The sequence below is a fragment of the Phodopus roborovskii genome, unplaced genomic scaffold (genome assembly GCF_943737965.1).
Source record: "Phodopus roborovskii unplaced genomic scaffold, PHOROB, whole genome shotgun sequence".
Classification (NCBI taxonomy): domain Eukaryota; kingdom Metazoa; phylum Chordata; class Mammalia; order Rodentia; family Cricetidae; genus Phodopus; species Phodopus roborovskii.
Window position 1 is genome coordinate 46,721 of NW_026126362.1, and position 15,889 is coordinate 62,609.

The 15,889-nt window shown below is 38.4% G+C and overlaps 1 protein-coding gene across 1 annotated transcript in view; it reads right to left on the reverse strand.

The window, feature by feature from the left end:
* The window catches only part of LOC127218702 (RUN domain-containing protein 3B-like), a 40,667-nt gene extending 32,811 nt beyond the window's left edge, over nt 1–7,856 (reverse strand). Inside the window, exon 1 of the mRNA XM_051179706.1 lies at nt 7,749–7,856. Within this exon, the coding sequence (XP_051035663.1) occupies nt 7,749–7,856 (108 nt within the window). The remainder of the gene's footprint in view (nt 1–7,748) is intronic.
* Between the last annotated feature and the right edge of the window lie 8,033 nt (nt 7,857–15,889).

The window sequence follows — 15,889 nt, forward strand, 5'->3', positions numbered from 1 at the left end:
AATCCTTGTATTTTTTTCTGGAAGTCAAATAATATTTAAAAATCATTTATTTTTTTCCTTCCTATGCATATATATATATTTTTTATTTAATTTTATATAACAAAGTCCAATTAAATGAAAACAAACATTTATACACAATATTCAGGAGTTTGGGCGCCGTTCTTTCCAAACTACTTCCTGCTGGTAAGGGGCGTTGTCTTGGGGGATTCGAAGAAGATTCAGATATCCTAGCTGTAGTCTGTAGGACTGCTCTGTCCAGCTGCTTGGAATGTAGGATCAGCTTGTACTCTGTTTCAGGCAGTCTGGCTTGATCAAACCACATTAGTCTGGAGGAAATCCACATCTTTTCATTTTCTGTGGAAACAAAAATAGAAATACTTTTCCCCAGTAACTTGTTCTTCAACCCAAATTTTGGAGTCAAAGCGTTTTTTTTTTTTTTTTTTTTTAATTTATTATTTTAAATGTCAATCCAAGTTCCCTCTCCCTCCCTCCCTCCCTCCCCTCCAGCCCTCCCTCCCTCTCTCCTTCCCTCCCTTTTACACTCTAGGCCCTCTCACATGCACTCTAAACACCCTCCCCTCCCAACCCCCCACCACAATACCATATGTAGGGGAATGCCATCCAGTTGGGATCATGTAAATTTGACAGGTCCTGTGAAGTAGGGACTAGGGCTTCTCTCCTGTTTCTAGAATAAGGCAGTTATCCCTCCATGGGGGATATGTTTGCAAAGTACTTTTGTGCACCAGGGATACATCCTGGCTCCACTGTCTGAGGTCTCTTAGACTGCTCAGACCTTCTGGCTGAGACTCATATTCAGGGGGGTCCAAGTCAGTCCCCTGTTGGCTTCCCAGCTCTCAGTCTAGTGGCCCTAGCTCCTCCTTGTTCAGGTAAGCTGTCTCTATGTACTTCTACCACATGGTCTTGTCCTCTCCATCTGCTTCTGGGTTCTAGTTTGACTCAGTGTTTATGTATGGGTGTTTGCTCCTATTTCCAACAGGCATTAGTTGAGGGCTCCATGGAGAAGTTAGTTGTTGATCTCACTCTCCGCGAAGGGCATTTATGATAGCCTTTTCCACGGGAGCTGAGATTGTTAGTTGGGAGCAGTCTTGTAGTTCCCTTGACCTTTCTTTGTGTTCAACTTTATCTTCAAACCAATATTGGCTCCCTCTTTCATGTTCTCTCTCTCTGTCACCCACATTCGTAAAAGAAACACTACTAAAACTCAAAGCTCATATAAAACCTCACACACTTATAGTGGGAGACTTCAATACACCACTCTCAACACTAGACAGGACCACAAATCAGAAACTCAACAAAGAAACAAAAGAATTAACAGAAGTTATGTCTCAACTGGGGTTAACAGACATCTATAAAACATTCCATCCATAAACAAAAGAATATACCTTCTTCTCTGCTCCACATGGAACCTTCTCTAAAATCGACCACATACTAGGTGACATAACAAACCTCAACAGATACAAGAGAATAGGAATAGTCCCTTTATCTTATCGGACCACCATGCTTTAAAATTGGAATTCAACAACATCACAAACAGCAGAAAACCTGCAAACTCATGAAAACTGAACAATGTTCAATTGCACCACTCCTGGGTCAAAGAAGAAATAAAGAAAGAAATTAAAGACTTTCTAATATTCAACGAGAATGAGGATACAACATACCCGAACTTATGCGACACCTTGAAAGAGTGCTACGAGGGAAATTCATTGCACTAAGTGCCCATGTGAAGAAAACAGAGGATAGTCACATAGGAGAATTAACAGCCCAACTGAAAATCTTAGAACAGAAGCGAATTCACCCCGCAGGAGTAGATGCCAGGAAATAATCAACTTGAGGGCTGAAATCAACAAAATAGAAACCAGGAAAACAATACAAAAAATCAATGCAACAAAGACTTGGTTTTTTGAGAAAATCAACAAGATAGACAAACCTTTATACAAATTAACGAAAAAGCAGAGACAGAACATGCAAATTAACAAAATCAAAGGAAATGGACAAGTTTCTGGATAACTATCACTTACCAAAATTAAATCAAAAACAGACAAACAACTTAAATAGACCTATAACCCACAATGAAATAGAAGCAGTCATCAAAAGCCTTCCAACCAAAAAATAGTCAAGGGCCAGATGGATTCAGCGCAGAATTCTACGAGACATTCAAGGAAGAGCTAATACCACTACTACTCAAACTGTTCCACAAGATAGAAACAGAAGGTTCATTGCCAAACTCTTTTATGAGGCCACAATAACTTTGGTACCCAAGCCTCACAAAGACACAACTAAGAAAGAAAACTAAAGACCAATATCCCTGATGAACATCGATGCAAAAATACTCAGTAAAATACTGGCAAACCGAATTCAAGAATACATCAGAGATATCATCCACCATGGCCAAGTAGGGTTCATACCTGGAATGCAGGGATGGTTTAACATGAGAAAATCTATCAACGTGATTCACCATATAAACAAACACAGAGAGAAAATCCATATGATTATCTCCCTAGATGCAGAAAAAGCCTTTGAGGAAATTCAACACCCTTTCATGATAAAGGTCTTGGAGAGGTCATGGATAACAGGAACATAACTAAACATAATAAGAGCAATATACAGCAAACCAACTACCAACATCAAACTGAATGGAGAGAAACTTAAGCCAATTCCTCTAAAATCAGGAACAAGACAAGGCTGTCCTCTCTCTCCATATCTCTTCAATATCGTACTAGAAGTTCTAGCTAATGCTATAAGACAACAAAAGGAGATCAAGGGGATCCAAATTGGAAAGGAAGAAATCAAACTGTCTCCATTTGCAGATGATATGATAGTTTACATAAGCGACCCAATAAACTCTACCAGGGAACTCCTACAGCTGATAAACACCTTCAGCAAACTAGCATGATATAAGATAAGCACATGGTCCTCTTATTCAGTTTACTTCTAATATGACTGGGTGAATGCATTAAAATGTCCATGTGTAAAATATGTGATGGAAGCTCCAGAATTATATAACTATATTGTCAAAGAAGTATATATTACAATATGAGTATTATACTTCTTTGTCATACGTGTATGTGTTATTTTAGTATTCAATGACCTATGACTATGTGCACATCCACTTCACTCAGGAAGTGTTAGCTTTTCTAAATCCTTCTCAAAAGTGTCTCTACATAGATGTAATGCTGGACACCTACAGGAACCTCACTGCTACAGTTAAGACTGAAATTTCCTTCATTTTTTAAAATAGGGGGCCAACTGTTTCTTGATTATTGACACTATTCTGTAATTTTGATTGAGAAAAAGGAAAAATGGGTGAGTGAGGCATAGTTGTAATGTTCATTGAAGTTATTACTTAAATTTTTTACAATTTGTAAGAATACATCATTTATTACCTGTTATTTCAGACTACATTTGGGATGACCACAATATGGAGGATCATTGCCAAACTTCTAGAAGCATAGAAGGCAAATTTTCATGTGCAAATTTATGAAAATTTGGCTCTGAAGATATTTTAATGTATTCTGAAAATATTATTGATGAGCCACACTTAAAAAAATTAAGATTAAGAAGAGCTACAGTGAAAATAAACACAGGTTAAAGTACAGTGATGATTCTCTTTTTCTCACAAAACCATGTACGTCAGTGAAAGGTAGGTTTTCTGTGTTTGCAAAGCACTCATGAAAAATGAGAAGGAAACAATGCCTTAACCAATTCCACCTTTTGAATTATAGCACCCTGTGATCTATGCTGTAGATATGCCAGTCTGTTTAGTTTCTTCCTATTCAGATATTTTAAACAGTATACATATTTCATAGTTGTTAAGTATATGTCCAAGTCCTTCTAAGAAAAAAAGTTTGTAGTTAAGCAGGCATTACTTTTATCTGTGTGACTTTGCTTTGTCTATTGATAGGGTCAGTTCATGAGTATCAAGAAGGTTGTTTAGAGAACTCCTAATCCCTATACTACATGTCTGTGAGGAAAAGAAGCTTAAAGTGTGTGGAGGCAATGTGTAATCCTTTTATTTGTTATTCTTACTTTAATAAGTATATTATATGTTGAGTCAGGTAGTTGTCCCCCATGCCTCTAATTCCAGCATTCATGACCAAGAGGGAGGTGGACCCCTAGTATACAAAATGAGTTCCAGGCTAGCCAGGTCTACACAGAGACATTCTGTATCAGAAAAGCTACAAAAAATGAATATATGTTACTCTAAATGCAAGCCAGGTGAAATTAGATTATGGAAAGAAGCAATGCACATCTCTATTAGGACAGTGAGAAGAAATGAAGATAATTTGTAGTCCCTACTTTCAATGCAAATCTCAATGATATCACACCATCGTCTACACCCAGCTCAAAATAACTTCCAAATTTTATCCAGCAAATCTGCTCATTCTTCATTCACTTGACATGAATATTTAAAGAAAATCACTGAATCTACGTTAGTTAGGATTTGTATGCTGTGTATAACATCTAAGACCACCACAACTCTTTTTGTTGTTTCTCAGACAGGGATTCTCTATGACTTTTAAGGTGGTGCTGGAACTAGCTATTGTAGAACAGCCTGGTCCATAACTCACAGAGATCAACTTGTCTCTGCCCCTTGGTAAAACTCTCCCAGTCAGGGATTCCAACACTAGTCCCACACTGCCCCCCCCCCATGACAATCAGGGATGGAATACTCACCACTCTGCTTGCAAGGAAGAGATCCCCCCACAAATCTTATAAAGAAAACATTTAATAGGATTGGCTCACAGTTTCAGAATTTGAGTACATTTTCATTATAGCAGCGAGCAAGGAGCTACATCGTGATATTCAGGCCACAGTAAGACATCTTATATACTTGCCCATATCCAAAGCATAGGAAACCCCAAAACCTATCACCAGTGGTACTCTTCTTCACAAAATGCCAAAGTCACTGCAACAAAGCTCCTCCTTCTACTACTGTCATTCCCTGTGAGATTATAGCTGCAATATCATTCAAACCAGCACAATGCAGCAATCATGACCATTTTTTGTGATGGATACAACAGCTGATATCCACTCTGTTTCTCCTTACAGTGCATACAATAAACTATTCTTTATACTCTGGTCTGAAGGCAGCATCCATGTTCCACATGCAAATCCTTTTGCTCTAAGTGCAATGGACAGTAAACTTCATGACTAATATGGACAATTTTAAAACACTGTGGTCATACTTCTTTGTCATGTTATTGAGATCATTTTTGATGTAGAAGTAGATTATATTTTAAATCAATGTGCAGTGTTACAGATTAATGAGTTCTGTTTATTAAATATTTCCTTAAAAGCAATTGGTATCCTCAAAGATACTTGGTCCAAAATAAGTAAATAAATAAATAAATAAATAAAATACTTCTACCTTCTGAGGGTATACAGTCTCTTAATTTAATGAGGTGTATTTAAGAGGATATAAAGGGCATTGCCACACAAAGCAACATACTGGGATCAAAGCAACTATTGTCAGTGAGAAAGCAATGAGAATATTAATTCTGAAATGCTGGGAGTAAAGCTGTTCTAGATTTTTCCTTTCCAGTGAGAAATTACTCCATAGATTAAAGAGGTAAATAAAGAAAAAAAAAAGTTCTCTGTAATGATAGCATGCAACCATCTCAAGCTAATGTTCAAAGAGGAGAAAGCCTACAACAGATTATTTTTGAGACTGGGTATCTCGGTTTCCCTCTGCTATAGCCTTAGTTTTAGTGGGGCTAGCTCTATAGAGCATACTAGTCTCAAACTCACAGAAATCTGCCTGCATGTGACATCTAAGGGCTGGGATTAAAAGCATTCATTATCACTGTCTGGCTCCTAAAACATATTTTGCATTCCACAAATGCTGCCACTTTTAAGTTCTTCCAGGGTCAGATGCCAGCTGACAGTTTGAAGAATTTAAATATGGTCAGGAAACTGCAAGTCAGGCCAGTAAGGCCATAAAAGATTTCAACAGAAAAGATAGTACCATAATTATTTCATAGTACACCAGTGACATACAACAGCAGGTCACATTTTAATGACAGCTTCTGACACAGATGTGCCAGAAGATGAGGGAGGTAGGGAAGGAAGAACAAAGAAAATATAAAACCTGGGGCAGAGAGGTCTTGCTTAACTTATATCTTATTCGATGTAATCTTTTATGAAGAATTGCCACCTCTTTATGACTTCCAGGGTGAAATGGAAGGAAATGGGGGAATTCTAGAAAGTCAGCAGGAGTAAGGGTTGTGTTCTCAGGATCTGAAATAACACCTACACTAAGGCCTTGGCCATAACTTTTGCATTCCCTCATAAGCGTCTTCCTTGTTTTACAGGAGGAGCTCTATTTTATTCTGCATATCTGAGGGCATGATGGAAAAGTCCTAAGGCAAAGCCCCCTGGTTGTTACTGTTTCTGCCAATCAAGTCTCTAGTTTTGAGAAGGAGCATTGTTCCATCTCCATGATTGAGGACCTAAACTGAAAGTCTTGCTTGCTCAGTCCAGCCCTCAAAACAAAATGGGTTTCCCTTTCAAACAGTAGTCACTTGGGTTTATCTTTCCCATCTGGGAGGACTATGATTTTTCTGGCCCTTTCTGGAACATCAGGCCCTAATGTTCACTCTGTCCAAGCAATGCCACCTGATCAGCTTCTAAAAGTCTTATTTTGTCAAAAGGAGATGGGCCTGAGGGCTCTTTGTGAATCAAGACTTTCTCCTTTGTAATGGTTTGGAGCCAAATGTCCTGGACAATCCTAGAGATCAAATCTATATTTTAGCATCCTAATCTCTAACAGGCCTTATTAGTACACTATTCATCTTTGGGCTATTTTATATTCAGCACTTCCTCAGCTAAATTCTCTTTTGTGGGTCTTACTGTCCCTACAATTGGTAAGCCTTTTATATGAATAATTCTACTTTTCCACATCACAATTTAGTAGTGGAGTGCAATCCAACACAAGAATGCCATGTATGGACATGTTCAGTGTCCCAAGCCTATAATATAATTCTCAGGATACAGAGGTGTATACTCTATGAGTTTGGGAGTAGCCTGCTCTACAGAGCAAATTTCATGTCATGCTCCAATGATATACTTAAAAAAAAGGTTGTCTCCCTGGAACCAGGATATATACCTGGAGCATGAAATGACTTTGGGAGCTCATTTCAAATGAAGGGATACTCCCTTAGCCTAGAGGCAAGAGAAGGGCATAGTCCCTACTCCAAATGACTTGACAGATTTTTGACTCCTCCTGGAAGGAATCGCTCTCCCAGTGGAGTGGGGACAGGAATGGGACTGGAGCTGAATTGAGAGGCATGGGAGGGAGAGGGAACTGCATTAAATATGTAAAAAAAATATGTAAAAACAAAAGAAAAAAGCAATATTGATAATCAAAAATAAATAAAGTATGTATAGAAATAAAGAAAAAATGAAGATAGGACTGAGTCCTTCCTTTTCTGTGTAAAAACATAAATTATTTTGCCACATCAACTCTCAGGCCAGTCTGGGAATGTATGGGATCGGCTGTGAACTCAGGAGACATGTCTATCCACTTAGTTCCATGCATAATTTCCAGCTTCCTGGTCTTGCACACCCACCACTGGTCCTCTACTGGAGTTCCTGGCCCCTCTCATTGATCTGCCTAACTCTGAGGGACCACGTTGAATTCCTGCTGGCAGGATCCTTGACACATATCTCAGGGCCTCTGCTAAAGAGGCCTCCCTGGAGAGTGCCAATTCCCAGGTAGATCCACCTACCCGTTCAGAAACATCCTGAGTATCATCAGCCCAGCCTTGGTCCCTTATTGCCAGGCCTTCGCTAGACGAGAGTCTGGGTCCAATTTGGGCTGACTCTCCAGTACACATTTCCACAGGATTTCCCTGGGTTGGCCCTGGATCTCCCTGCCCCTGTGTCCTGTCCCCATCGAGAGAACTCGAGTTCTGATACACCCAAACACACACCCACTGAGAGCCTACAATCCCCTTACCCTGTGCCCTACCTGGCAAATTGTCCCACTGCTCTGGTTGAGCATTGGGACAGAGGGTGGAACCAACAATCGAGACGCCCTTGGGGAACCCTCTGGGTATGGCTTGAACACACAAGTCCAGCCTGTCCATTCAGGACCACCAGTAATTTCCACCTGCCTGGTCTCTGACCCCCACCTCTGGTCCTCTACTAGAGTTATAGGCAACTCCCATTGATCCGCCTATTATTGTGGAACCACTCTGAGTTCCTCCTGGCATGTTTCTTGACCCACACCTCAGGGACTCTGCTAAAAAGGGTTCAGGTGGAGATTGCCAGGCTTAGGCTAGATCTGAATATAGGCACAAGGAACCTCCTGAGTCCTAGGTTTTGGGAACTTTGACCCACTTCGACAGTCTGATAGAGTCTGATTGCTGACCCACATCGCCAGGAGTCTGCCTATGGAGAGATGTCCTAGAGAACTAGGAGCACCAAGAGCTACAGTCGTCAAACCTTTGACCCAATGAAGCCCACCAGGGAAGTACCATAGAGAGAGGGAGAGGCCCCAACAAAACCTACTAGAAGAAGCTATGGGACATGACAATATAAGAAAACACCTCACAATGGAAAGACAAGCATGATGCCATCAGGATCTAGGGATTCTATACCAACTAGAATGGAACACAGCAAAGCAGATGAACCAGAAGGGAATGACTTAAAAAATTATCATCATAAAAAATGATAGACACCCTCAATGAAGATGTGAGAAAATCCCTTAAAAAAGTGGAAAAAAAATAAAGTGGAAGAAATGAAGCTAAGAAATGATAGCCAAGAAAAAAAAAATCAATTAAATAGGTGAAGGAAATGGTTCAAGACTTGAAAACTGAAATAGAGAAAATAAAGGCAGCACAAACCGAATGAATGCTGGAAACAGAAAAACTGGGTAAAAGAACAGGAACTATAGATACAAGCACAACCATCAGATTCAAGAGATGGAAGAGAGAATCTCAGGCACGGAAGATAAACTAAAGGTAATAGATTCATCGACCAAAGAAAATCATAAATCCAATAAATCCTTAAAAAATCATCCAGGAAATGTGGGACACTGTGAAAAAGGCAAACCTAAGAATAATAGGCATAGAGAAAGGTGAGGAAGACCAGCACAAAGGTGCCGAAAATATATTAAACAAAATCATCAATGAAAACTTTCCCAGTCTGAAGGACATGCCCATGAAAGTACAAGAAGCATACTGAACCCCAAATAGGCTGGACCAAAGATAAAAGACCCCTCGACATATAACAATCAAAACACCTAGCATACAGAATAAAGAATATTAAAAGCAGCAAAGGAAAACAGACAGATAACATAAAGACAGTCCTATAAAAATTACACTTGACTTCTCCATCGAAACCCTCAAGTCCAGAAGGTCTTGTATACAAGTTCTTGTATACAATGTTCTACAAGTATTAAGAGACTACAGATGCAAGCCCAGGATACTATACCTAGCAAAACTTTCCATCATTATGGATGGAGAAAACAAGATATTTCATGACTAAACCAGGTTTTCCCAGGAAATATCTACACCTCCAGCACTACAGAAAGTTTTGGACGGAAAACTCCAACCCAAGGAAGTTAATTACACCCACAAAGATGTAGGCAACAGATAACTACACCAGAAACCATGGGTATAAACATGGTCAAATGTATTCACAATACCACTGACACCATCAAATGTAAAATAAACAAGCATCAACAATCAATTGTTCTTACTCACCCTCAACATTAATGGTCTTAACTCACCTATAAAAGAACCCGACTAACTGAATGGATATGAAGACAAAATCCATCCATCTGCTACATATAAGAAATGCATCTAAGCTTCAAAGATAGACTTTACCTCAGGGTAAAAGATTGGGAAATACCTCCCTCAAATGGACACAAGAAGCAAGAAGGTGTGGCCATCTTAATATATAACAAGTTAGACTTCAAACCAGAAGTAGTCAAAAAAAATAAATAAATATGGTTATTCCATATTCATTTCAGGAAAGATCCATCATCATGAAGACACAATTCTGAACATTTGTGCCCCAAATACAAAGTCCCCCATGGTAAACAAACAGCCAACCTCAAACTGAAATGAGAGAAGCTTAAGGTGATTCCTCTAAAATGAGAAATAAGACAAGGCTGCCCTCTCTCCATATCCCTTCAATATTGTACTTTATGTTCAAGCTAATGCTATAAGGCAACAAAAGGAAATCATGGGGATCCAAATTGGAAAGGAAGAAGTCAAACTGTTTCTATTTGCAAATAATATGATAGTTTACATATGTGACCCAATAACCTCTACCAGGGAACTCCTACAGATGATAAACAACTTCAGCAAATTAGCTGGACACAAGATAAACTCATAAAAAAAAATCAGTAGCCCTACTTTATGCAGATGGCAAAGAGGCTGAGAATGAATCAGAGAAACATCACCCTTACAATAACCACAAGTAACATAAAGTATCTTGACGTAGTGCTTACCAAACAAGGAAAGACATACATAATAAGAATTTTCTGGCTCTAAAGGAAGAAATTAAAGAAGATACCAGAAAATGGAAAGATCTCCGAGGTTCTTTGATAGGTAGCATAAATATAGTAAAAATGGCAATCTTTCCAAAAGCAATCTACAGATTCAATGCAATCCCCGTTAAAATCTTACCACAATTCTTCACTGACATTTAAAGGATAACAATAAACATTATATGAAAAAAAAAAGACCAAGGATATCCAAAACAGTCCTGTATAATAAAAGATCTTCAGGAGGCATTACCATCACTGACTTTAAGCTCTACTACATAGCTTTACTCCTGAAAACAGCATGGAATTGGCCGAAAATACAAAAGTAGAACAATGGAATCAAATTGAAAATCGTGACACAAGCCCACACACCTATGAACACCTGACTTTAAACGAAATGGCTAAAAGAGTACAATGGAGCAAGGAAAGCATCTTCAACAAATGGTGCTGTAACGACTGGATGCGAGTGTATAGAAAACTACAGATGTACCCATGTCTATCCCCATGCACAAAACGCATGTCCAATGGATCAAAGACCTCAACATTAATCCAGACTCACTGAACATCTTAGAAGGGAAAGTAGGAGGTACCCTTGTACAAATTGGTATATGAGGCCACTTCCTCAACATAACTCTAGGAGTGCAGACGCTGAGATCAACAATTAATGAAAGGGAACATTTCAAACTTAGAAGCTTTTGTATGGCAAAGGACACAGTGGATGCGACCAAAAGGCATCCCACAGACTAGGAAAAGATTTTCACCAATACTACATCAAAGGCAGATCTCCAAAATATTCAAAGAATTCAAGAAACTAGTCAACAAATCTCCATATAACCTCATTAAAAATTGGGTACAGAAATGAAGTGAGAATTCACAATAGAGGAAATCAAAAAGGCTATCAGACACTTAAGAGGGTGTTCAACATCCTTAGCTATCAAGGAAATGCAAATCAATACAACTTTGAGAAACCATCTAAATCCTGCCAGAATGGATACAATTAGAAACCCCAATGACAGATTATACCTGAGAGGATATGGAGAAAGGGGAACACCCACCACTCTGGGTGGGAGTGCAAAATCGTACAGCCATTTTGGAGATGAATATGGCATCTCCTCAGTAAAATGGGAATAAGTTTACCACAGGACCTGGCAAATCCCCTTTTAGTCATATACCCAAATGATCCACATTCATGCAACAAAGACATGTGCTCAACTATGTTCATTGTGGCATTATTTATAATAGCAATAACCTGGAAGCAATATAGATGCCCCTCAATTGAGGAATTGATAAAGAAGATATAGCACATCTACATAATGGAGTACTACTCTTGAATCTTGAAATTCACCGGCAAGTGGATGGCCCTTGACGAAACCATCCTGAGTGATGAACATAGTATGTACTCACCGAATGTGGATTTTTGACTTAGAGCAAATGATCTCCAGCCTATAGTTAACACCACCACAGGAACTAGGATACAAGGTGTATTTTAAGAAATTCATATAATGTCCCTCACAGAAGGAGGAAGGGATAAGTCCCCCAGAGCACATGGAAGGTGGGGGGCAATGAATAGAGAGAGAACTAAGAAAAATGTAGGATAGGAGAGGAATGCATGTGCAACTAGGAAGACTGAGTCAGGATAGGCGTAGAAGACAGAAGGGAGATTCAATGTGTGTGAGAGAGACAGAGAGAGAGAGAAAGAGAGAGAGAGAGAGAATGAGAATATAAAAGGAGGCATTATTCTTTTGAAGAGAAAACTGAACCTAAAGAAAGATCTAGAGACCTATAGGACTGTTGCCAGCTAACAATTTGAGCAACCATGGAAAGGCTACCATAAATGCCCTTTCCAGATAGAGAGATCAACAACTAACCTATCCATCATCACGGAGCCTTAACCTAGTACCTGTTGGAAACAGAAGCAAACACATATATGTAAACACTAAGTCAAACTAGAATCCAGATGCAGATGGAGAGGACAAGACCAGATTTCAGAAACACACAAAGACAGCTGACCTGAACAAGGAGGATCTAACGGCCACCAGATTGATAGTTGGGAATCCAGCGTGGGGTAGACTCAGGCTTCCTTGATTATGGGTCTCAGCCAGAAGGACTGAGCAGTCTAAGGCACCTCAGACAGTGGACCCAGAATGTATTCGTGGAGCACAAAAGAACCTTGCAGACACATCCCCCATGGAGGGATACTGCCTTAACCAAGATCCGGAGAGAAATCCTAGTCCCTACTTCAAATGTCAGGACAGATCTACATGACTCCACCTGGATGACATTGCCCTACATGTGGAACTGGGGTGGGGAGATGGAAGGGCAGGGTTGTCAGGGTGCATGTGAGGGAGCAGAGAGTGTATGTGGGAAGGATAGAGGGAGGGATGGAGAGGCAAATGGATTTGACATGTAAAATAAAAAATAAAAAAGTAAATTAAAAAAAAAAATTCCCAGGCCAGGAAGTTTCAGGCTTCTGGTATTGCAGAACATCAGGGTAAACAGCACCAGGCCCCTCCTGGTACAGAAGCCCTAAGCCATTGTCATCCAGGAGCCATGCTGGGTTGCTGATGGCCTGGGTGCCAGAGAGAAGAGAAAATTTGAATTTCTATTGTGGGGGAATTATGGAAGATGCCCCTTGCCCATCCCTCCTCTCCTCAAGTGGCAGTGACTGTGACAGGAGGAACCACAGAGCAGCATGCAGGTACACAGTGGGGGTGAGGGTGGGGGAGTTGGAGGATGAGGGGAGTGTTGAGGAGAAAAACTATGGTAAAGTTATTTATGTCAACTAAAAAAATACAACTAACAAAATATATGGTAAATAGATGTGATGGCTATGTGCAGAGTTGGCAGTCTGAAGCAAAGAAGACAAAATAAGATAACTGTTGTCTAGTAGACTGGACAAATGGGCCTCCAGATTTATAGGTGAATGCAAGTTAGCAAAGAAGCACAGAGAACATCAGAAGGAACTTCAGGTGTTATGGGTATGATACCACTTCCCTGGGCTATAAAAGGTAGAACAGGAAATAGGATTGGCCAGATCTAGAAGAGTCGAAAAGAAATAAAAAATAAAATTATAATAATGAAAGATAACACAAAACGAGAGATGACATACCCCACTAATCCATAAAAGGACCCAATAGTTAAGAGAGCAGAGGGTGTAGAGAGGCTCAGGGGAAAGCACCATAGTAAGAAGGTACAGTCAGGAATTAAATAAATAAATAAGATTTCACATCAGACATGCCCCTCTGATTAAGACACAGTGATAAGATAAAAATAAAGAAAAAGAAAATGAGAGATTTTTCTACTCTACATATGTCTGACAAAATAAGAGGAAGAGACTAAAGATAATGTTAAAAGATATAGAGGTTTGAAAAAAAAGATGTAAATAGTTGGGAGGAAGATGTAAACTGTTTTCTATGGGCTCTCATATCTACAAATAGAAATTTAAGATTAATAATATGAGTTAAAAACTTTGACCATATCAAGTTAACTATTTAAAAGTTCCGTTTATTTCTCTCAAGAAAAATATATGTACTTGTTAAAAAGTTCTTTCTGTGTTTCCTGTTAGATACGTATTTTTACTATAATAATAGAGCTAAAACAATAATGATTTAAATATTTTACTGTCTAATGCTAACAGTCCTCAGTTCAAAATTTATCTCTGGTGGCTGGTCATTAAATTCAGATTATCATAAAATCAGTTGTCCTTTTAATATAAATGACATTAATACTGTTTTTTGTCTAAAGCTATTAGTTAAAAAGTTACAATTAGTGACATTGGAAATTAACATAATTCAACAGGCACCAAGGTGCTAGTGGATTTAAAGACATAAAGGGTGCTTAAATTTGATGTTACAAAAAGAAATTACAGGATGTTTAATTGTTTCATAAAACAGGTTTTAAATATTTAAATTCAGAAAGTTACATAATATTTGTGCTTTTATTACATTGGTAATGTTTTTATTTAAATCAAATGGCTAAAATTTAAGATCACACAATATATTGGTTATACTAACCAAAAGTTGAGATGCTCATTTTTTTTATGATACAGAAGGCAATCCATCTTTGTTTTGGCTAAATTTGGTAAGCATAATTTATTTAGATAAAGCGAGTCACATAGCTGTTTTATGTTTCCCTGAAAAGTGTTTCAAATTAAAATCATTATTTTTAAAGCTAAAACTGACAATGAAAAGCTGGTAACCTATTATAAAATGTTAAGAAACACAAGTTACTAGTCATCCTTATATAGCTGTTGATTATAGTCAAACTAAGTATTAATTATTAATAGGAATAAACCTCACTCTGTCTCCTATACATGTTCTAAAAATTTAAGCTTAAAACATGTAAATGAAAACAAACTTTTCTATTCAGATCTACCTAGAGAGACTTCTAATACTATAGAGATCTGTATAGAATAAGGCATTTAAATATTAACTAAACAGCTTTAAAAATATCAGAAAAGCATAACAGATCCTAACAATGATGTGAGGTCACTAAAGAAGATTATGGGACAGCATGGATTGTGATGACACTGACCAAGGAGCAAGATGCTCAAATACAATGTCAGCTGCCAGGTAGGACCCAGCTCAAACTGTGTTTAGGCTACAGGGTACTGGGAAATTCTTGGCACCAGAGAAAATGCCTAGAGAAAATGAGGCCAGACTTTTCTATGTTCCTCTTCCACAGAGAAAAACAAACAAAAAACAAAACAAACAAACAAACAACAAACAAACACACACACAAAAAAAACCCTCTCACATTATGTGCTTGGTGAAAAATTACTCACCTCCATGCCATAGACAATTGATTATGGCTTGGAATGTAAAGAATTGTCCTTGTCATTTTTTTTAGATAGATTCAAAATACATTCAATAGTATTGATGGCTGGACTAACCATAATTTTGTCACCTTGGCAGTATTAGGCAGCCTTTTATATGGCTCTAAATAAGGATCTAAAAATATAAAGACATATAAGCCTCTTTTAGAACATTTCTTTATTAATTATTCATACAGTGTTCTGCCTGCATGTATGTCTGCTGGCCCAAAAAAGAGTGGCACGTCTCATAATAGATGTTTGTGAGCCACAATGTATTGTTAGGGATTGAACTCAGGACTTCTACATGAGCAGCAAGTACTCTTAACCAATGAACCATCTGTCTAGCCCAAAACATATAAATCTTAAAGATATAAAAATAATTTACAATATAAAAATTCAGAGCTTAACTTTTAATTAAGATATGATAAGCTAATTGTTCAGTGACTTCCAACTGTTTAGTTGGAACTCAAAGTTTTATGATTTATTTTGGGTGTCATCAAAGTATAAATATGAAGGATGTTTCCTTAGGCCTAAGGCACCACTGACCATTCTATACATGG